General features: G+C 34.7%; 3 protein-coding genes across 8 annotated transcripts; 1 reads left to right on the forward strand and 2 right to left on the reverse strand.

Annotated features, from left to right (window-relative positions):
• The first annotated feature begins 9,115 nt into the window (after positions 1-9,115).
• LOC142552372 (vesicle-associated membrane protein 711-like) lies at positions 9,116-14,416 on the forward strand. Its single transcript, XM_075662148.1, has 4 exons — positions 9,116-9,419; positions 10,518-10,708; positions 13,684-13,847; positions 14,053-14,416. Exons 1-4 carry the CDS (start codon positions 9,203-9,205, stop codon positions 14,141-14,143), a joined length of 663 nt encoding a protein of 220 aa, XP_075518263.1. The 5' UTR covers positions 9,116-9,202; the 3' UTR covers positions 14,144-14,416.
• Positions 14,417-18,741: 4,325 nt separating this feature from the next.
• Positions 18,742-21,581, reverse strand: LOC142551063 (uncharacterized). Of its 4 annotated transcripts, none has more exons than XM_075660106.1 (5): positions 21,268-21,581; positions 21,048-21,147; positions 20,313-20,412; positions 19,761-19,846; positions 18,742-18,975 (listed from the first exon to the last, which is right to left on the reverse strand). In XM_075660106.1, exons 1-5 carry the CDS (start codon positions 21,449-21,451, stop codon positions 18,909-18,911), a joined length of 537 nt encoding a protein of 178 aa, XP_075516221.1. In that variant the 5' UTR covers positions 21,452-21,581; the 3' UTR covers positions 18,742-18,908. The 4 variants fall into 4 exon arrangements, with proteins under 4 accessions (XP_075516221.1, XP_075516220.1, XP_075516218.1 ...); XM_075660105.1 differs by lacking the exon at positions 18,742-18,975 and adding an exon at positions 19,000-19,501 and having other exon boundaries at positions 21,048-21,126; positions 21,268-21,576; XM_075660103.1 differs by lacking the exon at positions 18,742-18,975 and adding an exon at positions 19,010-19,501 and having other exon boundaries at positions 21,268-21,573.
• Positions 21,582-22,358: 777 nt separating this feature from the next.
• LOC142552374 (UDP-N-acetylglucosamine transporter UGNT1-like) lies at positions 22,359-26,892 on the reverse strand. 3 transcript variants are annotated; one of them, XM_075662150.1, is made up of 10 exons: positions 26,588-26,890; positions 25,809-25,885; positions 24,889-25,050; positions 24,647-24,780; positions 24,229-24,359; positions 24,106-24,150; positions 23,898-23,995; positions 22,963-23,070; positions 22,705-22,761; positions 22,362-22,627 (listed from the first exon to the last, which is right to left on the reverse strand). In XM_075662150.1, the coding sequence occupies exons 1-10, from the start codon at positions 26,727-26,729 to the stop codon at positions 22,553-22,555; spliced, it is 1,029 nt and encodes a 342-aa protein (XP_075518265.1). In that variant the 5' UTR covers positions 26,730-26,890; the 3' UTR covers positions 22,362-22,552. The 3 variants fall into 3 exon arrangements, with proteins under 3 accessions (XP_075518264.1, XP_075518266.1, XP_075518265.1); XM_075662149.1 differs by having other exon boundaries at positions 22,359-22,627; positions 24,106-24,359; positions 26,588-26,892; XM_075662151.1 differs by lacking the exon at positions 24,229-24,359 and having other exon boundaries at positions 22,360-22,627; positions 24,106-24,140; positions 26,588-26,891.
• Between the last annotated feature and the right edge of the window lie 714 nt (positions 26,893-27,606).

A 27,606-nucleotide genomic window follows, 5' to 3' on the forward strand; every position in this document is an offset into this window, starting at 1 on the left:
GTCCATAAAGGGGTAAGTTGAAGACCACGTTTGGAGGAGTTGGTCCACGATCCACGTTGGACGATCGTGGAATATGATCAAATCGTTCGGTGGATTGGAACAAAAACTGAGAGGAAGAATCAGAAAAGGCTCTCGACAAATTCACAAAAAATCCATAGCAAACTCTCTGCAGAATTTCTCTCATTTGTCTGTTGTTTACTTCCATTTCCAGCAATTTTTTTCTATAGATTTTAGCAATGTCCATCCAATTCTCATGTGAAAGCTTTGTTCGAATTTATAACGACATAATAAATATTGATATTGCTTATGAATTTCTCCTTTAATTACATTATATTCCTCATTTCATGTTCTTATTTTTGGAGCTATTTCGAGGGAATTAGAACAAACGATCGAATCGAGATTCGCAACGCCTGATTAGAAGTCAGATTATTTCACAAATTCGCACGCCCGCAAATTTCATGATAAACAACTACATTATTAAATTTAGATATCTATTTTTCACCACACAGCACATCAGCTTCCCTATAATTTATCATGTATTTATATTTTATTATTATTATTATTATTTTTCTCTCCATATTTTTATTATTATTATCTTTGTAATAGTTTTATTTTTGCAAAGGCTATGTTCCTCCAACATCCGTTTTCCTTCGACGGCTATATTTTTTAGTATAAAACCACACTAAAATGTCATAACACCTGCCCATATCATTGAGCTAACACTGTTACGATCATTGGCTATTAGGCTGAACCAACATGGGTCTTGGCCCATACCTATGCACCACTACTGATCATAGGTCGTTAGGATGGTCCAGCATGGGCCTTGGCATATGCCCATACACCGTCACTAATAGAATATCTAACTCCTGGAAAGTAGTTTATTTCGCCTCCCCCAACACTTGAACACAGGACCTCCAGACATAACTACCTAGATCCCTAAAGTGTTGGTACCAGTAGTGGCGGTGCATGGGTATGGGCCGAGGCCCATGTTGGTTCAGCCTAATGGCTCATGATCGTTACAAAAAAAGACGCCTCTTTTTTGTAACGATCATGGGCCATTAGGCTGAACCAACATGGGTCTCGGCCCATACTCATGCACCACTACTGATCATGGGTCGTTAGAATGGTCCAGCATAGGCCAAAGCCCATGTCCATTCACCGTCACTCGTAGAATATCCCACCCCTGGAATGTTGTTTCTTTCGCCTCCCCCAACACTTGAACCCAGGCCCTCCAGGCCCATGCTGGACCATCCTAACGACCCATGATCAGTAGTGGTACATAGGTATGGGCAGAGGCCCATGTTGGTTTAGCCTAATGACTCATAATCGTTACAAATACGAACATAACTTGTTTCACCAATTTTCTGTAATGTCACGTTTTATTCATAATTACAAGTCTCTACTTTTTTCTTATGTTGAGTTGGAAACAACTGTAACTATATTTTCATTTGAAAATTCATTTCACTTCGGGATGATTTTGCCCCTATTTTCAAATGGATTTGGACAAAATTCAAAGCATAAAAGTTCAAGTACTATGTATTAGCTTTTTAATGAAATTGGTTTCATTTCATTTGGACTAATACTCGGATAATTATGCTGAAAACCGTAAATGCTGAAGGTCTTGCTCCTAAGGTTAACTACTCAATCAATGATCATGATTATACTATGAGATACTATCTTGTAGATGGAATCTGTCCTCCATGGTCTACATGTGTCAAAAGTATTCCAGTACCACAAGGTCGTAAAAGACAATTGTTTGCATCCCTTCAAGAATCTACAAGGAAAGATGTTGAGTGAGCCTTTGGAGTTGTTCAAGCACGCTTTTCATTTGTTCGTGGACCGGCACGATATTTTTTCAATGCATACTGAAAGTTATTATGACGACCTGCATAATATTGCATAACATGATACTTGGGAATGAGAAAGATTCATGCTATAGAGCGTATGAGCTTGATTATGATCGAGAAGATAATACAAACCTGGAACCAATTTCCCATTATCCCACTACCCAATTTGTGGATTTCGGTCAATGCCATCGTGGCATTAGAAACAAAAAATCTCATTCACAACTCCAGTTTGATATTATTGAACATCAGCGGATGCTACTAGTTGAAGAGTGAAACAATATAAACTAAAATATGTGTTTTTGTTCTGAAAGATAGCCAAGTTAAATAACTTTTCGTACAGCGGAAGCGTTGATTCTTTTCCCTTTAGCGATAATGTCGGATCAAAATATTTTCACGATATCAACAATGATGAAGAAAATGACACAAGGATTTTTACGTGGAAAACCCAAATTAGGAAAAAACCACGAGACCGAAGTCCAACAAAAGAAATCTCCACTATATCAATAATGAGTACAAATCCTTCCTATAACAATAGGAGATAACAACAACTCTCCCAGGAACAACTTAGGGGACACCAAGAACTTCAAGAATAATTATCCTTGGATGACATACTCAATCTCACTTTCAAAGTGGAACTCACACAACTCTAATCAAATAGAAAATTCTTTCTGATGTGGAAGATCGGACATTGCCGCAACCACAGAGCATACTAAAATTTATCTAAATGACTAGGCTATACAAGACTCAATTGCTTGTGTTTTTGCTTGTCTTGGGATGGATTGAATGGATGCAAATGTATGGTATTTATAGGAAAAATTTTGGGATTGATGAAGTGTGAATGATGGATGTGTTTTCAAAGTTTGGTAGTCTAACTTTGAACCAAACTTTGAAAAATATTTTGAATACAAAACATGCTTGAATTTGTCAACAGTTTTACATTTTATTTAAAATGTTCTTGCATTTGAATTTAAGTTGGTTTTAATGTAATGTTGCGTAATGAAGTAACATATTTACAAATCATAAAAAAAATTAAAATTTCGTTCCAAAAACCAGAATCCATTAGTTTATTTAAAAAATAAAACCAAAAGTACAAAATCTGAAATATCAAATCTTCATATTTTGAAGAATTTGTAACTGGTGTTTCATAATGTACTCTTGTTTCTCTGCAACCAATCCACTAATATCCATCATCTTAATTTTTATCTTTTTCTTCTTCTACCATCGTGATCAAATGGTCTTTTTGATTCACTTTTTCTTTTTCTTTTTCAATTTTGTTTTCAGCTTAATCTTCTCGTTTTCAATTTCTTCTAACATGTATTTTGGTCATCTTCTCATCATGAAGTTGCTTTTTGTCATTGGCTATTCTCTCAACCACTGCTTCTAGTTGTATAGTTTTTTCTTTTTTGTGCTTTTGTTTCTTCTCTTGATTTTGTTGAGCCTCCGTGCCATGTGGTCTCTCCCAAAGAGGTGACTTTGAAAAGATGTCTTCATCTCCCAAATTTATAGTCTCTAGGGTAGAAGGAGAAGCGCAAGTGACTTTTCTTTTTTCTTTTTTTTTTCTCCTTGACTTCTTGTTTCTGTAGTATCCATTTTGGTTGATATCTTAATATCGCCCTACAATGCTCAAATGTAAATTCGTTTTTTTCATTGTCTTTATAGCTAGCATTTGCCATCTTAATCTGCAATGAATACAAATTTATCATGATCAAAAGAATGCTTTTCAAAAGTACATACACATCACTATCATAAAAGAATCCAAAAGTGCTTGGATATCAAACATAAAAATTTGAGCAAAAAAAAATGTACCTTATCATTTTCGCTATGACCACTTTGATGCAAGTTTTCAATTTGAGCTAAGCTAACACAAAACTTATTAACTAAACGTTGGATAGAGCTCCAAAAATTTGTTAGTGAGTGAACAGTTTGTTCTTGAAAGTTAGGCTCCTTGCATTCATGGTAGTATTGATGTATCATACTCCAAAATGTTGTGAATTTTTTATTGTTCTCCACATTTGCATCTAAGCTCGTAGTAAGACAACCACTAACTAATATTTTTTTTCCTCACGAGTGAAATTCACACCTCGTCGAGTTTATTTACTAGTACCTTTGGGGGTAGTTTGAGGAGTCGGAATAACCGTCGCCAAATCATTCAGAAGGTTTGGATCTTCATCTTGTAAAATTTGAGTGAAGAATCTGTCACCATCTAGAGTATCCATAGTACTGACAAATGAAATTTAATGTCCATGGAAGCATACAAACATAACCTAAAATAATGTCCATCATTCAAATATATCCACACAAAAAATAAACGCAAGAACAAAATTACCAGCAAATTGACTATAAGTGATCAAGATTCCAGCAAAGACGATTTAGAAAGTTGTAAACAATAAAAAAGATAAAAACATTTCAATCTTCTCCACAATAACCATATGCCAAATGACAAACTAAATAGTATAATGAATAACACACAAAAATGTAATAGGCATCCAAAATACCAGAAAAAAACCAAATCGACCAATTCATACCGGAATTTTGACGGTATATTTTCCTTGAACCATAATTCTGTTATATCATCAGGTGCTCTTCCATTGATTTTTTGCCGATATATAAAATAGAGAAAAAAAAAATTGAGAGAGAAAAAGAAAGTGGATTGAGACTTGAGAGGGAAGAAAAAACAAGAAAAATAAAGGGAAAATTGAGAAATGAGATTGATGAGAGTGAAATAATATTTTATTATTTAGGAAATGAATTTCATTCTCCAAATTTACTGGTTCACTGTTCATAAAATCTGAATATAGGAATCTGATTGAGTAGCTGATGTAGAAGTATTTTTAGTACAAAATATAAATTTTAAGATAAATTTTGTTTTTAAGGAGGCTGATGGAGATGCTCTAAGATTAATAGTGAGATCATGTGTAGCCATAACATAAGTTACTTCATTGGCAGATTATGGGTGGTGTTAAATAGAAATTCCTTGTAATGATATGCATGTTACTCGTATTTGTTCAATTAAAATAGTTTCCACAAGTCAATCTTTGCTTGCGTCTCTTAAAGCGATTTTGCAACCTTCCAACACATCATACACTTAAGAAAGATAAGGTTCAAAATGTTCAGAAAGAATTCTTGCACTCGCAAAAAGAATCATTCCAGTGTTGTTCCTAGTGACTATTCCCACAAGGAATAATCCAAATTTTGTTTGACACTCGCATCAATGTTCATTTTGATGGTTCCCGAACGAGGGGCTTGCCAGGAAACATTTTGAGTTGAATCAAACCACACCGAAGGAAAAGTGTTGTTACACAACAAGAAGGATCCCCACATTTTTTTCGCGCAACCCATAGCCTCTATTGGTGCTGTCCAGATATCAAAATCCCATTTATTATGACCATACCATATACTCCAACATAGCATCACAGATGTTAGAGTAGATGTCCTATAAACCAGCTGTTGGCTAGGAAATCTATTGACTCAAGTGTAATAAACAATTTTTATTTTAATATTATTTAACTTTTATGGTTTCATTTTACTTTATATGTATACTCATTCAATCAGCATAGATAAAGTCCTTGATTAAACTTTAATACAAATGAATTATAATTCGATCTTGAAACTCATTTGTAAACATTGTATATTCTAAATTCGTTCCTAGTCGATTCAGCCGCCTAAAACAAGGATAAATGTCGCTTGAGATTGAGACTAGCATCTGTGATGTTGTGTACCGTGTTTCATGGTAAGGGCATAGAGATGTCCAATCATGCAAATAGGTAATCATACGATGATTGTACGGAACAACCCTCCCTCGGACTTTCCAAGTGGTTATCATTCATCGAGAGAAAAAGTCTGTGGTTTTGAATGTACATGATTAGTCCTTACGACTTCGGACAACACTGAGGTTCTACATACTAAAATTGTGATTTGACTCGTTTACCGACTCCGCGGGGGTCACAAGGTGGCGATGTTGGGTTCAATTGCGAAATGTGTAGGAGCCAGTGCATTGTAGTCGGGAATTCACCACTCACCTACGAGTGTGGATATTCTATGTGATCTAACGAAATAATAGTGCATGAAATATCTGACCAGAGTGTGGGATGTACATTAGGGAAGTAGTTCTTTAGTTGTGCATGCTATGACACTATGAATATTGCATGATTGTATCACATAGCTATCGAATTAATATGCAACCCTCGATGAACCAATGATTGCACATTCGATCGGGATATATGAGATGAAGGGACCGTACTGTACGTTAATCATAACCGACCGGTTCTTGCAGGCACTATCAGTGATACTTAGGGAATCATGGGGCGATGTTACTAGACGCTCTTACCATGAACGCTCTTACCATGATTCGATGTGTTTAATTAGAAAATGGGTTCTTACATTATCATGATCAAATGTTGATAAATGGGATGTGAGAAAATTAGGGTAAACCCGAATAAAAAAAATTGTCCTGAATCACAAAGAGTTGTGAACCAACGGCTAGTTGTATCCCTGAACCATTGAGGGTCAAACAAGCACCGGTTTACTTTTTTCCGTTGAGATAATAAATTCAATGAGTTGAATTTATAAGAAATAAATTTGATATGATCAGTCGATAAGCTTATAAATAAATTTTATAAAAGCTTATAGAAATTTTGAGAGCATGACTGCTAAAATAGTCAGAAGTAGTAAACATGTCTTATTTAGACATTGGTGATCTCGAAATTAAAGTGTACATCATAATAACAAATAAGTTGAAATTGTCACATCGATAATATTTGATCACATGTCGAGATTATGATGAGATTAATATAATGAGAGCATGGATGATGAGCTTGTAAGAGTACAAGTCCATCATGCTAATTTATTAAAGTTCAAATAGGCTTTAATAATCAAATTATATTTTAACTGAGTTAAAATATAGCCCATTAAGTTTTTATAAAATATGATATTGATTTATGTAATATGGAAATATTCATGATATCAAAATTTCAAAAATTTGTACATAAAGCAAAATAATATTGATGCATGATATTATCAAAATATACGTGCATTATTCGAGATTGACCATGACATGAGATGCATTTTTTTTTGAAATCTTTTAATTAACTTAATTAATTAGATTAATTAAGTAAAGAAATTATTAGTAAATAATTATAAGGATTTTTTATTCTTATTTTACAAAAGACATCTGAAGTTTTTCTTACACATGTACTTTCGGCTCTTCCCAAGACCAAAGTGTACCGGCTCTCGAAATTTCTTTCTTGTTGCAAGAGAAATTCGGCTTGTCCTAATAATAATATTGATTCGATTTATTTTTCGTGTTCTATCTCAGCGAAAAATATCTTCTAATTTTCTAGTAAAAGTTAGAAGAAGAACAAGTAATCAGGTCCACTGCAAATTAGAAGAAGAACAAGTAATCTGGTCGTGGACCTGATTCGAAGATTAAAGAAGAAGATTTGAAGAAAGTTCGTAGGAATTTTCAACAAGAACTATATCTGCTAACACTGGAATAGTTGGAGTCGAGTGAATTAATATATTACCAACTCCCTATGAATGTTTTATGTTCAATTTAAACCACACAAAGTGTCCAAATATTTTGAATGTCAAAATAAAATTTTAAAACTTTCATTGCGTTTGGGCATGAGAAAAACGGTATCCCAACAACAAATACAACCAATTTTTCAGCATTTCCTTTTTCCATTACCCATAAAAAAAGATCAAACAAATGTCCACTACTAAAACAAGTTAAAACTGGACATAATGCAGAAAGTTTCCAAACTTCTTGTGCATTTTTACATAACCAAAGGGCATGCGAACATTCTTCCGCTAATTTCTTGCAATCCCTCGCACACATAAATGTACCCTGTTAGATAGTGTTTCAAAAATGGCTCGTCACACATGAATTTTAAATTATGGAGGAGATTCAAGTTCCAAAATCTTTGATAAGATGATGCACAATTATATGACCCTACGCTACTCCCATCTTTTTCTATATTCATAGCAATCTTATAATTAACCGGATTTGAAAGTATTCATCCTTCCTGTCAAAATGCCATATCATGATCTCTCTCTGTTCACAAGACCTCTCTCACGTCTTTGGATAGTATGCAAACATTCAAAAGCTATCAAAACATTATCAATAATATATCTACCCAGCTGAATAGCGCTTTGTTCCTCTGAAATAATATGAATGAAGAAATGCTTCAGTCGATTAGTCATGGCTTTTGCAATAATTTTGGAGACAAACATTACACAATCTTATTGACCTATGAAATGCAAATTTTTCGGCATGCAAGACATAATTTATTTTTTTATTATATTTTTTAATAACATTGTGCATAAACATTTTATTTTATAATAAATAAGTATTTGGTAAAATTACCTATTAACAAAAAGATATAGCAATTAATAAATTATATAGTCAGATATAATATAGTTTCAAAATATTTATAAATATATAATAAATGATATTTTAATCTTTATCTATATATGTACTACTAAAATTACAACTTAGTAACTAAAAAATATTTTAATATATTGATATAATATAATAAAATAAATCCTTTTATTTATATTTAATGTAAAGTATTAAGTTGAAACATCACAAAATTTAATAGAAATGTCTAAATCAAGTGTGAAAATTTTCAGACATTAGAGTTATGTAAATCGAGAATGCTTGAAATTTTTTATATGTTGTTGTAATTTTTTAATGATTTATACTGGACATCATAACTCCTAAATCTCCCACATTGCAATAGATATGTGTAGGGGCGATATATCGAACCGTACAGTATCGAAAATCCTATACCGTATATCGTACCGAAAGTTTCGGTGTACTGAAAATCGGTATACCGAGAAATTCGATAAATATAACTAGCATATCGATTATACCGAAATTGTACGGTATACCGAGATTTCGATACGATATCAGTATATACCTTTTATACCGAAAAAACATTACATTTTAACATTTTTATGAATTTATTGTTTTAAAATATTACCGTTACCGTACCGAAAATTTCGGTATTCTTACCGAACCGTACCGAAATCTTCAGTATACCGAAAATTCGGTAAATTCGGCATTTTTTCGGTACGGTAATCTCGGTATACCGAAAATTCGGTATTTATGTGTACCGGGTTCACCTAATTTATTTTATTGATTTCTGATCCTTTAAAGTGATTATTATATGTTATATTTAAAATATTTCTCTGTTTTATCATATATATATATATATATATATATAAATCAATTTTCATAAAAATAAGAACACTCTGTAATAAGGAAAAGTCAAGTGGTCGACGCCCCCTTCTCTCAGTAAATAGTTTAATCAAAATTGAATCCAAGGAGGGCGAGCCTTCCAGAAAGAGAGGGAATGGCGATTCTGTACGCGCTAGTGGCACGTGGGCCCGTTGTACTCGCGGAATTCAGCTCCGCGTCGACGACGGCGAATTCCATTGCGCGCCAAATCCTAGAGAAAATCCCTGGAAACAACGACACCAACGTTTCTTATTCTCAGGATCGCTACATTTTCCATGTCAAACGCACAGATGGACTTACCGTTCTTTGTATGGCGGACGACACAGCTGGACGTACGAGAAAAGTTTTGATCTTTTTCTTCATTTTTGTTTTTCTCGATTTTTTTCATTAAATTTTATTATGCTTAAGATTAGCTTCATAAAGATGGCCTCATATCGGAATTTGGAGATGGATATCATGGCTTTTTTGTTTCATGAACGTGGAATTTGAAATGCGATTCATTACTTTGTTTCTGGATTAACGTATGGATGGATCATGGATGCTTATGAGAATGCCTTGTATATGTATTCTCATCTCTGGCTGCACATATGGATCTTGAAAGTTGTCTTGTTTTGTTGAGGTTTTCAATATGCCTAATTTTCTGGGCGTTGATATTTTTCTCTTTGGGTTTTGTTTTGATTGCTGGAGGGTGTTTTTTTTTTTTTGAAAACGTTTTACCAAGTTTTCATTTTATAAATTCAGGTGTCAGTAATTCTGTTATGCCTGCAGCGTCAGAGAAACTATATTGTACAGAGAAAAAGATTATTCCTAGCTTGTTGGTGTTTCCACATTAACAAAATCATGGATTAAAATGGAGTAAAAGCTTTTGTTTGCATATTACTTAGTGAGTAAATTAATTATACTGTGATGTCTAAAACACATGATTGGGAATCTTTTGTAAATATTACGAGCTCAAGGCTTGAAGCAGAGTATGCAAATATACTTACGAATACAAGCCAAATGCTGGCGTTTGGATGGGATGATTACTAGATTCATATTAACTTTATGAGGGATGTAGTCCTATGATATTAATTATGCAATATACCATAGTTAAAGCAGTTGTCCGCTGATCATTGTGGTACTTTACCAGCCACTGGATATTTTGTTCGGCATTTGCGTAGGATTTGGTATTTTCGCAATTAATTGGGACAATGCCTGATGCAGCATGATGGCGTTGGTTGCTACATGGTATTCTTTTTTGGTAATTACTTCAAATGGCTATTCAGTTCTGCATTCTAATCTGATTAGGTGGCACTTTGCAGTCCCAACACTTGCATAATTACAACGAGATTTTTCTAGTTATTTGGCAATTTCATGATTTATATGTCATGCATCCTTTGTTATGTGCTTGAGCAAACCTTTTTTTTTTTTATACTTTGACACCTGTGCAGGGAGAATTCCTTTTGAATTTCTGGAAGACATTCATCAAAAATTTGTGAGGACATATGGCCGAGCTGTATTGTCGGCACAAGCTTATGCCATGAATGATGAATTTTCAAGGGTCCTCGGCCAGCAAATGGAATTTTACTCCAATGATCCAAATGCTGACAGGATAAACCGGCTAAGAGGTGAAATGAGTCAGGTAACTAAAGATATTGGAATCATATACAGGGGATTCATGCTCTTGTTGAGATGTCTTCTTAGATTTCTGTTTTAGTCAAGTTTTCATCCCCTCAAAGTTTTACAGGACGTTATCATGTTTTAAGTTTCGTTGTTTAAATCATTCCAACTCCAATCACTTGAATGTAGTGGTGAAATACGTAGATGGTTTGATTTGAGAGTTCTCTAAATGGGCAAAGTAACAAATGACACTAGATTATATACACATATTGCCATGCCAATAATTTGCAACTTCTTTTAGACTAGGCCGCGGTCCTGGCCTGCGGGTTTTCTGGTTGGAACTAGCAGGTCGAAGGATCGGGATTTCCAAACCCTTAAATCATAATCCGTCATGGTGGTTATTGGCCGGCTCCAGGAACCGCCCTTGAAATGGTGGTTTTGGGTAACTATCGTTCCACTTCGACCTTTGATTCTTAATTTAAAATTAAAACTAAGGAACAATAATTATCAATTATATTTAACCATTCAAATTTTAAAACTAAAAAAAGGTTTCAAGGACTCAAAGTTTCGAGCGTAAGAGCCCGTTTGGTTGGAGAAATCAACAGGCTAAAATCACTTTTTTTTAAAAAAAAATGCTTTTCTTAAAAGTATTGTTTGGTTACAAAAACTATTTTAAAAACACTTAAAAAATGCTTTTTAAAAGCTAGAATTTATGGTTTCTGGGTTTATGCTTCTACTTATATTTAAAAATAAAAAACAAAAATAATTTTCAACATTTATCCAATAACCAAAACCGTAGCACTTTAAAAACTTGGACTCAATTAAGTGTTTTTTAAGCTACAATTTATGTATATAAAATTCACCCTAAGTATTAAAAAAAGATTGAAACTTAAATCATAAAAAAACTACCAACTAAAATTTAATTCTGTAAATTTTAAAGGGAAAAAATTGCTTGAACTTTAAATTTAAGTTGCTCACATATTCTCATAAGATGTAGAAGAATCAAAGCCCATGTAGTTTCTTACCTTAAAAATGTCGTGACTCAATCACTCTCATTCCATTGTGATTGCTGCTTTCGTGTCGAATCCACCTTGCTTGCCATTCAGAGAATCAGAAGTGCCTTTCCTTGTATTCGTTTTGCGGCTATTGTCCAATCATCGAGCAATGGTTGAGAGAAATGATTAAATGTCTTCTCATCCAATAAGTTATCTCCAGAACTAAAAACTTGTTCCACAGCGACTGTTGAGACAAGGCAAACTAGAATCGCAATCGCTATTGCGAAATCACTCTGTATAACTTAACTCAAAGTTAGTGGTAAAATAAATATTCAAATTCTTGACTAGAACATGAAAATCCTCTCAGATATTTTGTCCAATTCTTTTACAGACTGAGGTTTTTGTAAGTTTAGCAAAGCTACTTCTACTGCTAGTAATGTATGTTTAATTGTTTCTTGTAGACTAACACGTCTACAAGCATAAAACAATATTTTTTTATAAATATCATGTAAATGTTCTCTAATATTATGTAGGAGAAATGAAGGATTAGGAGATAGTCATATTTAATCAGAACTAAAGCAACATAAATATGGTTAACATTCCTCACAAAACATCGAATTTAAGCCTACGGTCTAAAGCAAAATCAAGTAAATTATTTCTGGAAGGTAATAATACTCAGCTTTCATTTTTAAAACACAATGAGACTGAATTTCATCATTAGAGTCTTCATTTAAAACTATTGCAATGTTACAACAATTCGTTCGAACTTGGATAATTAAAAAAAAAAGAGAACTTGAATAATAAACTACAGATAATTGTTCAATAACGTCAATAAAAGTTTTAGAATTTTACAAATACTACTAAACATATCTGTTGGTGGAAAAATTAATACACATTTGTACTATTATATTTTGTGTAAAACTACGTACCTAATGCATCTCTATATTCAAAAAATCTTGTAATAATCTGTACGTTCAATTTCATTGGGTTGGGACATCACTCATATTTTATTGAGTTGGAAAGGTATGATGTTACTTAACATCGGTTATATCGATATGGTTATTGCGGTTGAGGTGAAGGTGAAGGTGTTGAGTTGATGAATTGCTAACTTTCCCTCATCTTTGCTGGATGAACTTGAACTCTCTATTTGATTTTTAAAATAAATAATAGAATTTAATACGAATTAATGAAGTATGATATGAGAATAGAACAGAACGATTTTAGAGAATTTTCACTTGAGTTGAGAGGATTGAAAGAGTCAAGGGCTTAAAAGTTGAAAGAATTAGAGAGCTGTTTGTGACAAAAAATTAAGTAATGAGGTATTTATAGATTTTAGACATGAACATAAGTTAAATTATCAAAAAGATTTCTACAAAAATGGAACATGGCCGGTTTTTAATGGCCTTTTGATGTTGGCCATCGATAAAAAATGGTCAAGTGAACATGGTCCTTTATTGAAAAAAGATTGGCTGAACCGGTTGGGTAAGACTTGTCAACTCAATCCAACGGGGTTATGACTATTAACCAACTACCACTTAATATTAGCTTTTTACAAAAGCTATCATGAAATCGTGGCCATCTACAAACAAAGGGGCTGAACCATGGGGTAAACAAGCAGTCCAGGAACTGCTCGATTGAACCTGTGGTTTAAGGGTTGGGAAAGTTCCAATCCTTCGCCCAGTCTAACGGCATGCTGATTAAATGTTGGGACCACCTACATAATGACTTTGTTAAACCTGTCTGTTGATCGGAGTCAAGTTTTGGGATGGTGTCTCGTTTGAGGGTTGGAACCGCCAACTTGTGGACCTGGTTAACCAAACCATTCACCATGGTCGGGTTCTAGTTTGGGCCTGGTTCATTCTTGAATGTAGCCTGCTCTATCTTCTTCACACTAATATAGCAAAATGTTTGACTTAACAGCTTTACTCTATGATTCCTTCTTTTGGTCTCTGATTACTGTGAAGCAGTGAAAGGTCAAATTTTTAATTGTGACCTATAACAGGTGCGAAATGTCATGATAGAAAATATCGATAAAGTCTTAGACAGGGGTGATCGGTTAGAGCTGCTGGTCGATAAGACTGCCACTATGCAAGGAAACACTTTAAGATTCAGGAAGCAGACACGACGTTTCAGAAGGACTGTCTGGTGGAGAAATGTTTGGCTTACGTAAGTTGAATGGACTTTGCATTTTCCTCTTTTTAAGAATTTACACGATTTATTGCAACAAATGCACTTATAGATGTAGTAAAAGTTTTTTATTTAATATCCTGCTGTTTCCACTTGATATAGAATTCACTTTGTGAGTGTGTCATAAGATGACCTGTTATTTTTACTGTCTCCAAGCCAGTTATATGTGACTGTTTTTTTGCAGGGTTGCGTTGGTGATACTCCTGCTGGTAATTGTGTATGTTGTTATGGGTTTTGTTTGCCATGGACCCACTCTTCCATCTTGTCTGAAGTGAGATTTGGTGCACACCCATGTTCTCGTTTTATGTTGAGTATATTTGCATTCTTTTGATTAGATCTCCTGGGTTATCTTATAGAGAAGTCTTGGCATTGATGTGTTGCTTTTGTGATGAAAACTTGATTTGTTAAGTTCGTGTGTTGTTGATTCCGTGGTGAAAGAAGTTATTGTGTGTGAAGCTCTTGTTGGGGCTCTCTAGCGTCGCAGCTTGATATTCCAGGACGGCAAAGCATGAAAATTGGGTATTCAAATTGTGAGATGTTTTGTATTTTCCAGGATTCGTTTGTCTCATTTGTATTATAATAAGTATTGGAAACGCCTTTTATTAATAACCATTGACCTGGGAAATAATTTCAACTTGTGTGACTGAAAATAATAACGTGCTAACATAGAGACCAAAATGTGATATAATTTTAATATAGAAAATAATACATGTACATTCTTTATTCGCAGGATATATGGTGACGCTTTAATTATTTCACTATGATATTAATATACATGGTGGCTTGAGCTTTGAAGCAAATAGAAGAGGCCATTCCAGTTACCAAAATGGTTTTGAAAAGCATGAAACAAATTTTCCAAACAAAGGAAATACGCAAAAAATAGGGTAATTTTGCTATGTAATCAAGCAAGCAATCTTTGAATTCAAAGCCACCTAAATTTGAATTCAAAGAACACCATTTTTGAATTATAAACACATGTGTTGATTAGTAAAAAATTATGAGGTGAGCCATGATATTTTAATTTTGTTTTTTTTTTTTCACTAAACTTCACCTATAAATACCTATCCATTCTTCATTTCAAAATCACACCAAAACACAAAATCCTCTCATCTACAATCATAAGTGTAGAAGTGAGACAAAGGGTTTAGTGTGAGATTTCTTAAGGAGTGTTTATCCTTGGAAGGAATAGATTAGTGGAGAGAAAATGGGTGTTAAAATCAGAGTGTTCTGAGTGAAATACTTTGTATTCTCAATTCTCTTGTCTTCTTTGTTATTAATAAAGAAGTGATCTCCTTGAGAGGTTTAGAGTGGACGTAGCTCAATCTTGGGGTGAACCACTATAAATATTGGCGTTCATCTTATTCATAGTTGATATCACTTGTGATGTTCCGCTGCGATGTTACCTCGTTTATTTCCCTGATATCTCAACAACTGGTATCAGAGCTAGATTCTCAAATACTATAGGAAGTCCTCGTATGCTCTGTGGTTGCAGCTTGTCTGAACTTCCACATCAGAAAAGGCTTTCTAGACAATATTAGGGAAATAGTTCTTTTGTGTTCAGGCTTTGACGATTAATTCGTTGGTAGCAGTCACAAAAGGTGGAGGTACGCACAAGCAAGATGATTAGCCTTAATGGCTCTAATTATCAACTTTGGAAAAGTAATATGAAAGATCTTCTATTCGTCACCAAGATGCACCTACCGGTGTTCAGCGAGTCTAAACCAGATGATAAATCAGATGCCGAATGGAACTTCGAGCACGAACAAGTCTGTGGGTACATCCGACAATTTGTCGATGACAACGTGTATAATCACATCTCTAACGAGATACATGCTCGTACGCTTTGGACAAAGTTGGAGACACTATATGCCTCCAAAAGTGGCAACAACAAATTGTTCTATTTGAGCAAGCTTGTCCAGGTTCGATACAAAAAAGGAACTTTGGTTGCAGATCATCTGAACGAGATTCAAGAATTCGTGGAGCAGTTATCAAGTATGAGCATAAAACTTGATGACGAGGTGATAGCTCTGATTGTGCTAGCTTCATTGCCAGAGTCTTGGGAGACTCTGAAAGTATCACTCACGAACACAGCACCAGGAGGAGTCGTGAGTATGGACTTCATCAAGAGTGGCATCTTGAATGAAGAGATGAGGCGGAGATCTCAAGGTTCCTCTACCTCACAGTCAGATGTTTTGGCTGCTGAGTCAAGGGGTAGAAGCAAGATCAAGAAAAACACAAATCAGAAGCCAAGAAGAAGCAAGTCCTCGGGGAGATATGCCAACGTAAAGTGTTATCGCTGTGGAGAAAACGGACATATATGAATATATCATGCTAACTGACGGGGGAGGCTATGCAAGAAGAAATGCAATCATTGCATGATAATGAGACGTTTGAGCTAGTGAAGTTGCCGAAAGGCGAGAAAGCTTTGAAGAATAAGTGGGTGTTCAGATTGAAGCACGAAGAACACTGTAGTCAACCAAGATTCAAAGCTAGGATTGTCGTCAAAGGTTTCGGACAGAAACATGGGGTCGACTTTGACGAAATATTTTCACCTGTGGTGAAGATGACATCCATCCGGATTGTGCTAGGGTTAGCAGCAGAGCTCGATCTGGAGGTGGAATAAATGGATGTCAAGACCGCATTCCTTCATGGGGATTTGGAGGAAGAAATCTACATGGAGCAACCAGAGGGATTTGCAGAGAAGGGGAAATAGGATCTCATGTGCAGATTAAAAAAGAGTTTGTACGGTCTCAAGCAAGCACCAAGACAGTGGTACAAGAAGTTTGAATCGGTGATAACTCAACAGGGATTCAAGAAAACCACTGCAGACCATTGTGTGTTTGTCAAAGATACCTCTAATGATGATTTGATGGTGCTTCTTCTCTATGTAGATGACATGTTGATTGTTGGCAAAGATGCTTTTGAAATCAAAGGCCTAAAGAAGCAACTAAGCAAGACTTTTTCTATGAAAGACTTGGGGCCAGCAAAAAGAATTATTGGCATGGAAATCCATCGAGACAGGTATGCCAAGAAGACCTGGTTGTCGCAGGAAAAGTATATTGAGAAGGTACTTCAGAGATTCAACATGGACCAGGCCAAAGCAGTTGGATGTCCTCTTGCCAACCACTTCAAGTTGAACTCAAAACAGAGTCTTATTACAGAGGATGAGGAAGAAGAAATGAAAGGTGTTCCATATGCTTCAGCTGTTGGAAATATGATGTATGCCATGGTATGTACTCGGCCGAATTTAGCTCATTCAGTAGGTGTAGTGAGTAGATTCCTTTCAAAACCGGGAAAGAAACATTGGACTGCAGTAAAATGGATATTCAGATATCTACGGGGAACCTCTAAACATATATTGAGTTTTGGAGGATCTAGACTTGAACTTATAGGCTACACAGATGCAGATATGGCAGGAGATGTTGACTCCCGAAATCTACATCAGGATACCTGATTACATTTGCAGGGGGAGCTGTGTCATGGCAGTCAAAGTTGCAAAAGTGTGTAGCATTATCAACCACTGAAGCGGAGTTCATTGCAGCAACTGAGGCATGCAAGGAAATGTTATGGATGAAAGGGCTTTTGGAGGAATTAAGTTTTGTTCAAGATCAATACAAGTTGTTCTGTGACAGTCAGAGTGCAATTCATCTTGGAAAGAATCCTTCAATGCATTCAAGATCAAAGCATATTGATGTTCGTTATCATTGGATACGAGATGTATTGGAGAAGAAGTTGTTGAAACTTGAGAAGATTCACACGGATGAAAATGGATCTGATATGATGACCAAGACATTGCCGAAATGGAAGTTGGAATACTGTAGAGCTGTTGCAGGTTTGATCGAATTCACAAAATGGGCTTGAGGGGGAGAATCGCTATGTAATCAAGCAAGCAATCTTTGAATTCAAAGCCACCTAAATTTGAATTCAAAGAACACCGTTTTTGAATTATAAACACATGTGTTGATTAGTAAAAAATTATGAGGTAAGCCATGATGTTTTAATTTTGTTTTTTTTTTCCCTAAACTTCACCTATAAATACCCATCCATACTTCATTTCAAAATCACACCAAAACACAAAATCTTTCATATACAATCATAAGTGTAGAAGTGAGACAAAGAATTTAGTGTGAGATTTCTTAAGGAGTGTTTATCCTTGGAAGGAATAGGATTAGTTCAGAGAAAGTGAGTGTTAAAATCAGAGTGTTCTGAGTGAAATACTTTGTATTCTCAATTCTCTTGTCTTCTTTGTTATTAATAAAGAAGTGATCTCCTTGAGAGGTTTAGAGTGGACGTAGCTCAACATTGGGGTGAACCACTATAAATATTGGTGTTCATCTTATTCATTGTTGATATCACTTATGATGTTCCGCTGCGATGTCACCTCGTTTATTTCCCTGATATCTCAACAAATTTTACAGTTTACTGCAATATTTAAAATTAATTAGTTATTATTAAAATAAGGCAATTTGAAAAAATTTGTCACTTTACACCGTCTTGATGTTCAAAGCCCAACAGCGCTCACTTCCGCTGTCCGTAAAGAACTTTGAACATTTGGAAGTGTCCAAACCCAAATATATATGAAGTGGCATATTTCATCTTGTTTTCTTTCCATTAGGGAACCTTCCTTTGTATATTATTAGTTTCATATTCATTTTTAACAACTTTGAAAAATTAAACACACTACAATAATCTATTCATGCTGTAGATATTCCTCTGTGTGTTACGATTTCAATAATTTTCCAATTTAATCTGATTCCAGCGTGCACTGATCCGAATAATAAACGAGGACTTGACATCAGTTACATTATAAGAAGGAGCCCAAGTAGCTCCAACATGATGTATCAGTATTACCACAAGAATATCAATCACACAAGTGAATTTAAGAAACAGGAGCAAGCCTTAAAGATCATCCAATTCCAGTAACCAAATCTGCCACCTAACACGTTTAATAGTAACCAAGTCTTTCTTTTACTTCAAATGCGGTCAAGAATTTACAGAGATACTCCCAGCCTCCCATGCATTATTACTAAAAGCACAATTTCAATCACAGTTGACTCCCTTGTGAATCTGGTCAAGAACTCCCGCAGTTGCATTTGGATTGATACATCTGAGTTATATGGATTTATAATCAGTCATCCAAATCATCAAGTATGTTTGGCAAAACAAAAGAAATTAAATTTTTTTTAAGTTCATCATTCAGATATATTACATTCCTTTGTTTGAGATATTTGAAACTCGCGCCAAAGCTTGTCATTTCGGATCCATTAATTTCCATATCTTGTCATTTAAAATCCAAGTCAAATCTAAATCCATCCACCCGAGTGGAGTACAATGGTATTTATTCAACTTTGCAAGTTTATGTTTGGGAATCATACTTGCTGTTGTATGATCTTATCACCTTCCTTAAACTTCCTAGTCCTCTATTGGAAAATTTTGAAAAAATAGTTCCATCTCCAATCCTCATCGGGGCACCGTGCAGCTTCCTATATGAAAACCACCCTCTCAACATGTGAGTTATCTTGTGCTCACATTGTGAATGAACGCCATTTTCCAACTCGACATTATCGACATTCTGCCCACCATTAACATTATTCTTTTCACCATTTTGTTGTCTTCCCTTGTAGCCATATGAACTGCAAAGTGACTCAACTAGACACATCAGACAGAGATTTAATCTTGGCGTAAAAGCCAAAACTATCGATGAGAGAAAGACACAGAGAAAATTGATTTTCAATTCCAGAGAGTAGGCTTCAGTATATCAAACCTAGTTCTAACATGCCAACTGGAATTGACTAGATCAGCACATAACTCATGATGGAGCTGCCAAGTAATATAGCCCCCACAAAGACTACATAAGAACCAAGAAGATATGAGCATAGACAACTTACATACTTGAGTTCATAATCTGAATCACTGTCTTCTTTATCAAACACAGTGACTAAATTGTCATAATTGGACGCATGACGAGCGAACTGAAGCTGAAAGTGCACAAAGATAAGGAACGTATTTAAACCGAACAAATTATGTGAATTGTAGTCCAAAGTTTCCAAACCAAGTTCAAATACTGTGAAGGATTTTCAGAAGTGTAGAAGGGAGAGACACTTATTGACAAAGCAAAGAAGGAATTCAACTATTGCGGCTTTTTTTGCCAAAAACTTTACTTGCTTCAGAAAAGCTATAGTTTATGAAAGAAATATCAGTTAATATGATTTATAATGTTTCTATTACTTTTGGAAAAAAGGCTAGCGCATTTGGGTATTTGAGTGCTCGATTATTCTACGGCAGCATGAAATCATGTCTGAGAATTCCATCCCACTGGAGCACATTTATCATACAGCTAGAAGTTTAAGTGAACTATATCCATCATGTTCACAAAACTTTATTCAATAAGAACAAGTAAGTGCATTAGTGATAATGGCTATCGGTTCCAATCAGTAAACCAACCTGATCACCATCCTGGATCCCACACATTCTTATATAATCACTATCAATCAATAACTTCTGGCCATCATGGCAAAGACAAAATTGCCCCCATACATGCGCCCTGTATATTATTTTCAAATGTAATTTGTAAAAGTATAGACCACATAAAATAAACACAGTATAAGCAACCAGCCATTTTTACAACAATTTACTTAGTGAACCATAAAACATCCAGTCCTACACTATTGGCAACATTACTTAGTGAGTAATCATAGAAACATCCAGATATAGATTGCACACTATCTATCGAAATAGGAAAATCATCAACAAATCCATGCAAGACGATTATGCAATTTAAGCTGCTGCAGTCAACCAGTACTACAATTGGACCCAAAGTTCCAAATATTGAGTTGGTGCCATACATTTCTTAAGACAACTGATGAAATTCAAATCTTCACAGCACTACAATTCAAGTTAATGCACATCATATCGTAGTGCGATACCTTTCACATGGCATCAAAATCATTTATCAGATAACTACATGGTAAAAAAATATTTCGAGAAGTACAAATGATATAAAAATTCTAAATTTCTGATTAACTCTAATTTTTCAGAGCTACGCAAGGCCTAAGATTTTTATACATCCTTTGGACCAATCAAAATTCTCAATACTCGCCACCACTCCTACATACTAATCAAACAACCAAATAACCATGGAACCCCCACAAAAAAAAAAGCACATGCAAACGAAATTACCATGAAACTTTAGCCGGCCCCTTCTTTGGCAAATGATCAAATGCCGCTTCCACAGCAAGTTTGAGTTCGCCAACAGTCCCTGTCTTTGCCAACTTAATTCCTATAAACACAAAACTAGAAAAAAAATATAATCCTGGACAATGAAAACGTTTGACATAAAATAGACAGGAATAAAATACGAATGTCATACAGATCAAACATGAAAGGAACCGCAATGTACCAAAAGATGAGCCATCCAATTTAAGAACGGTTAGACTGATGGGCTCTGGAGGAAGCTTATCGTAAGAAAGGCTTCTCCTTGGTTGGGCGGTGTCGATGCATGACACTACGGGAAGAAACAAACACATTGATCCATTAGAAAACCTACGCTGGTAAGAGTCGTCCCCTTTCCCCCAAGTGTGCATTTTCGGGAGAAAATGGAATCACCTGTGCCCTGAAATTAGCTTCCTACAAGAATTTGATTTTGATTCTTTGGGAAGAATTTGGGGTTAGAGAGTTTTGATTGTGTCGGGAAAGATTCTAGAAGACAGTTAGTTAATTCGGTTGGAGTACTTTGTAGTTTGTTCGAGAAAACCGGGCCGACATTGACCCGACATTAATCCATCGATTGGTAAAAATAAATATTTTAAAATACAAACCAATTTGGTCAAATATTTTTATCAGCTTTTACCTCGTGTATCGTCAACCGTCCAATTAAGCCCCATATATTTTTTTATAATTTGTATTTATATCATATAAATAATAGGGCCCATCAATCTGAAATCATTTTAATCTCATCCGTTTGAATCTGATATGGTCTTTAATATATTCACTACAACATACATATAAATATATAATTAATAAATAAATAATTGACATGATATTTAAATCTAATTTTTTTATTTAATAATTTTTTAAAAATTGATTCCAATTTAATCTTAATCCAATCAAATCCGATTTCGTTCCAATTTAATTCGATTTTGATTTTGGATTAGATTATACTCACATTCTGATAAATCATAAACCAGTCAAATCCGGTGGTATCGCACATGATGATTCATTCAAATTCATCACTTGACGATCCAGAGCCGATTTAATCAGGTACAAAACCAATTTTATCCTGTCCAATAACATGCCTTCTAACTATATAAGCGGAACTGTCGAGACTGTAAATCAAATATTGATATATGATCACCAGCATACGATTAATTTAAAAAGAATTGCAAATGAAGTAAAAAATTCAAACTCAGTTATTCCTTCTTCACCAATATAACATATGCTTGGGGAATTAAAGAAAAAGGATTTATTTTTAAATTTTCCATTTCAACAATAAAGTATATTAATTAATAATAAAAATAAAAATAAAAATAAACGAGTATATATTTGTCAAGAAAGAAGGGAATGAAGCTTTCTGTGTTTTCCAGGATTATTATTGTTACAAGTAAAACAATAGATTAAGCGTAGTGTAGGCTGTAGTTGCTTCCTTCCTAACTACAAAAGAATCGACTCTCCTCAGCTCAAGGATTTCACTTCCCAATGAGCTTATAATACGCATACAGTCCCGAGCCGATGAAGCCAAGAAGTTGCCCAATAACATTCAACTGCAAATGTAATGAAAATCATCGTCAAATCATAAATTAAAGGCAAAACAAGGTGACAAGATGGAGACTGCACTTACTAAATCAAATGGCAGCCCACCAAAAACTACCCACCCAAGTGAAATCGTAAAAAGATCCTGAACAAACAGTACAGTAGGTAAAGTTAGAATCGAGTACAAAACGCGAAAGCTAAATGCCACTATTATGCATTTAGCCCTTCCAGGTCATTGCTGCAATGAGGTAGATATTACACCACAGATATTCATCAGAGCAGTATCCGAGAACCCCAAAAGAAAAAAATGAGAGGAAGATAGATTAATTGATTATTACGAGCGAACCTTCAAATTACCGCAGATCGTCTGTGTGAGGGCTGAATTCAGAGTGGTGTTCAGGAATATACTATAGTTCAGGAAGAAAGCCAGTATGCAGGACAAGAACAACACTGCCTGCCATCAGAAATAATCTTAAAATGTCTAAGAAACAAGTCTAAGAATAAAACTGCGACCAAACATAGATAGGGCAAAACCTCCCATAATCCTTTTCACTAAAATTGGGTTGACAGCGTGAACAATTTACCAATGAGTGAGCTTTATGATCCTTTTTTATTTCAAGAACACAATAAATATGCTTATTAAAGATAAAATATATATATATATATATATTATATATATACACTTCTCATTATTCATACTCATGATGATTATTACAGGCTTATCCAAAACAATGAGCTGGAACGGTTTCTCTCCCAAGAACAGTTTGAATTTAAAAATATGGAAGAGAGGATCCTTACTAAATCAATCAGAGATGCTGACTCTGACTACATCAACTTCTCTAGCTTGTAACAATTCAGGGGGTCCGTTCAACTCTATAGAATCTCTAATTTTCAAATGCATTTGAATATAATTCGAGGAAAGTTCAATCTGAAGCCAAAATGGGATTGAAGTTATTGGTGCGAGATTGATTAGTTGGCCCATATGATTTCTACTATTGGTTCAACCAAATTCTTATTCTGAATTTTTCAGGACATTAATCAAATGAAAGTGAGTTGGTAAATACATGATGAAAGGGCCAAGTGAAACATTATGAAGAAGTAACAGCCATAACTGGCTGCAAACCTGGCAGCAGAGAACGATTATTAATGTTTAGTTTTAATCAGACGATTGAAAACTGAAAAATATAAATTTGTCTATGAATGAAATGAGAAAGAGTCATAAAGAAAAAAGGTAGAATAGAGTGATTTATAATCAAGTTCATGTCAGCAGCAAAATATTACCAGGAAACCAGGAGAAAACAAATTTGGAAAATTCATTGTCATCTCCAAGTCACCTCGAAAAAGAGTCCACACAAGTAAAACAGGTCCACACAAAATTCCTATATTGGAAAAAGAGTGTCATGATATTTCAAACGAAAGAGTGGACATTTAAATATTTCTGAAAGGGAAATTATTTCTGAAAGGGAAAATATTGTGGTAAAATACCCACCATTGCACCACATGAGACCAAAACTATTGAGGCCACTGGATTTTCCTGGTATACAAAATATCAGCAAGGAGGCAAAAGAAGCAAGATGCAAAGCAGACATGTGGACAGCAAATGAAGTACTACCAATGCGAGCTATAGTTGCCAGGTATATGGCAGTGGTGATGTTGGATACAAAAACAAGAAGATAGCCATAGAAGTCAAATGACAAATCCCGGGATCCCGCAATAAAAGCACCCAGGACGATCAATGCTACACTGGAAAATCACTCATTTGTTAAACAAAGGCGTGCAGAACAAGTAAATTCGAGCATTGTTGTACTCTACTTAACGTTTCCGCTCAAAGAGTTCCATAAAAGATCATGAAGAAGAAAGTGGAAGGAGAGAATTAAAAAAAATATGTATCACATTTAAACAAGTTATTAAATTTGACAAATTCAAATGAATAGCAAAAGCCTTCAATCTAAACCCAAAACAGAGGTGCTGACAATTCGAAAGAATAAGGTCCCTGTGAAAAGTATCAGTAGGATAAAAGGGCCAATTACCTCCCATGGATATGAATGGTGTACTTCTGCTTCACGAGAATATACTCAACTATCATCGTAAACACAACAGTAGTCCTCCTTAAGGTTGTATACATGGGTACATTTACACCTCGGACAGATTCCATGGTGGCTAACTTTCAGAGGAATCCAGAAAACATGTGAGCCATTCATTTTTATGAGGAAGAATCTTACTATTTACGACAGACGAGTAATGGAAGCTCAGCAAGGAGAAAACTTATCACCATGTAAAGCAAATAGGTTAAAGCGAGAGGGGAAGTGTCAAACAATGTCTTCATTGGTACCAATGGTTTGGAACTATCACTGATGGATACTGATTCGTTTGAGAAAAAGGAAATTATCTTTAAGCGTCGTAGTGCATAAAGGAAACAGCAAGAACTTATCATCTGCAGTAGATAAATTATTGAGCACATTAAATGTGAGAAATCTTATAAGGCAATTTTTTATGACCAATAATTTACATTTGATGACCAATAATTTACAGAATACTGAGTAATACAAGACACAATAAAGAAAGATTGACAAGAAAAGAATCCACAATGCATGCCGAGAATCATGAAACAGTTAAGGATAGCTGATTGTCATAGATTATACCATAACACCAAAGAAACAAGCCTTTGGAAGGGTCAACCTACAAAATACTTCTTTCACAGCTGACACCAAGATAAATTATGAAGAAAGATTTCCATAACAACCAATGTTGCATGGATATGGGTACGGGTATCGTATCAAATACGATACAGATACAACGACATGACAAATTTTAGAAATATAAGACACAATACGGCTAAAATACCAATTATGAAAATATATATAAATATTACATATATATATAATTATACAATTGGAGATATATATATAGATATATACAATGTACATATGGGTGATTTAAGAAGAAAAAGTAAAAAAATCCAGAAGTGTATGTTCATCGTGTCCATGGCATATCCTAATCGTGTCCAAGACATATTGGCCAAACTTACAAAAAGTCAACAACATGGATTTTGTCGTATCCGACACGTGTATTAGCGTATCGGATTCATATCCGTGTCCGATACTTCAGAAAAAAAAAAGTATATGTGCTACATAGATCACAACTAAACAAGCCATTGCTGTGCACAAATGAAAATCAGGTTTGCTCAGATACCTGACAAAGGGTGATGACATTGGCACACGGAAAGCCATAAGAAGATAGAGCTGCTTTATTGAACATTACCAAGAGCACTGCAAAACCAAGTCAACAAATGTCTTTGTAACTGTTGATGAGGAGATTGAAGAGTTGAGTAGATGCCCAGATACTAGGTGGGACAAAATTTTCGTTAGGCTGTAAGTGGATTCCAACTAAAGGATCTCATATTTATGATTATGATAATCATTCAAGCGCATTAGCTCCAAGGTTTTTTTTTTTTTTTGACGAGAGCTCCAAGGTTAATCCCTCAGCATATACAACTTCAGGCACATAGTGATAGCATCAGCCCAAAGTACGCCAATAAAGATTAAAGTTCGGATTTTTACCATCCTTCTGCACCCCAAACTGAAAAAATCATGGTTTCCGTAGCAGTTGAGCTAGGAAATTGGATTAGTGGGCTTCGGAACTGGAGTAGTTCTCAATCTGATATTATGTATCACAAATAAATGAGTGTAGACATGGCAACGGTAAATTCATAATCGTTGGATGCCCACGTCAAAATTCCGTAGAATCACCATTAAACCATTTCGATAAATGCCCAAATTAAATATCAATAATTTTTTTTAAAAAAAAAATAAACGACAACTCCAAACGACATCATCCCTCAAGGCACTGAAACAAAAAACTTGAACAAAAAAAAAAAAAAACTTTAGAACGAAAACGCAAATAATTGAATTCTAAACCTCTCTCGACACCAACAAATTCAAGTCTTTTAATAATAAAATAAAATAAAGTACCGGCACAAGTCATGTACGAGATGGCAGCTTGAGCACCACGCTTAGTCATGGCGGATCCTTTAAAGAGCTTCTCCTCCGCCCTCACTGGAGAATCTCCCGCCGCTAACGGCAGAATCGAACTGCTCTTGGCACTCGTAGCCATCGATCTTGATCGCTGTTTTATTTTTATCGTTGTTGGACCCCAGCAATTTTGAGCCTCGAAACGCGGTTCTCTCTCAAATTTGTCACGGGATTTCCATTCTGGGTAATAACATATGAAAGGCAGGGCCAAACCGGGAATTAAAATGATGTCCTCGTTCCTCAATTCAACTAGGGGTGTTCCAACCGGAGAAAAATAAGGGGTTTTTGTGTTTTACAAATAGGACCGATCGTTAAACGGCATGGATGGTTTAGGTCGGTTTTCAATCATCATTATTTTGATTGGTTATAAAATTATAAACCAAACAAATCTAAATGGATTATGCTAATACAAAAAATTATGTAATAGCTTTTGTTAATTTTGTGTGTGTGTTTTTTTTTTTTGGATATAGAAAAATATTGTTTGATTTTTAGTTTATATTCTATTATTAGTTGACATTGTAACAATACAATTATATATTGAGAATTTATTCATAGATATTTTAGCTCAAATAAAATAAACAAACCCCTAAAAGTTTTATGTTTTGTTTAAGTCACAAAATTTTGTAACTTATATAATATATTTATTTATACTATTTTGCTTATAATAATTTTATTTCATTATTAAATATAATGTCCAATCATTTTCTATCCACGACCCTTTTTTTCTGAATTGCAATTGCATTGTGTTGAAGTAAATATAATCATTTGTTGATTTAATAATGTATTATTACTAAATAAATAACTGATATTTAAATAATAAAATATGACATATTTTCGTTATATATAGTTCAAATGAGTTGAAAACTTGAGATGAAATAGAAAACTAAAAAATCGAAGTTTTGAGTTCTGATAATTTTATCGTTTTAGTGGTACGAACAGATATGTCGATATTAAAAATG

Source organism: Primulina tabacum, chromosome 7 (genome assembly GCF_025594145.1).
Source record: "Primulina tabacum isolate GXHZ01 chromosome 7, ASM2559414v2, whole genome shotgun sequence".
In the NCBI taxonomy this organism is placed as follows: Eukaryota; Viridiplantae; Streptophyta; class Magnoliopsida; order Lamiales; family Gesneriaceae; genus Primulina; species Primulina tabacum.

Coding starts and splice junctions, on each gene's coding strand:
- LOC142551063 (XM_075660103.1), bottom strand. CDS start 21,451: ATGCACACTTGGGGGAAAGGGGACGACTCTTACCAGCGTAGGTTTTCT. Junction 21,148..21,267: donor ATTGGATGGCTCATCTTTTG/GTACATTGCGGT, acceptor TTGTGTTTATAG/GAATTAAGTTGGCAAAGACA. Junction 20,413..21,047: donor GGGCCGGCTAAAGTTTCATG/GTAATTTCGTTT, acceptor AATAATATACAG/GGCGCATGTATGGGGGCAAT.
- LOC142552374 (XM_075662149.1), bottom strand. CDS start 26,729: ATGGCTACGAGTGCCAAGAGCAGTTCGATTCTGCCGTTAGCGGCGGGA. Junction 24,360..24,646: donor ACCATTCATATCCATGGGAG/GTAATTGGCCCT, acceptor GTGATTTTCCAG/TGTAGCATTGATCGTCCTGG. Junction 22,762..22,962: donor CGATCTGCGGTAATTTGAAG/GTTCGCTCGTAA, acceptor CTGTTTGTTCAG/GATCTTTTTACGATTTCACT.
- LOC142552372 (XM_075662148.1), top strand. CDS start 9,203: ATGGCGATTCTGTACGCGCTAGTGGCACGTGGGCCCGTTGTACTCGCG. Junction 9,420..10,517: donor GGCGGACGACACAGCTGGAC/GTACGAGAAAAG, acceptor ACACCTGTGCAG/GGAGAATTCCTTTTGAATTT. Junction 10,709..13,683: donor TAAGAGGTGAAATGAGTCAG/GTAACTAAAGAT, acceptor GACCTATAACAG/GTGCGAAATGTCATGATAGA.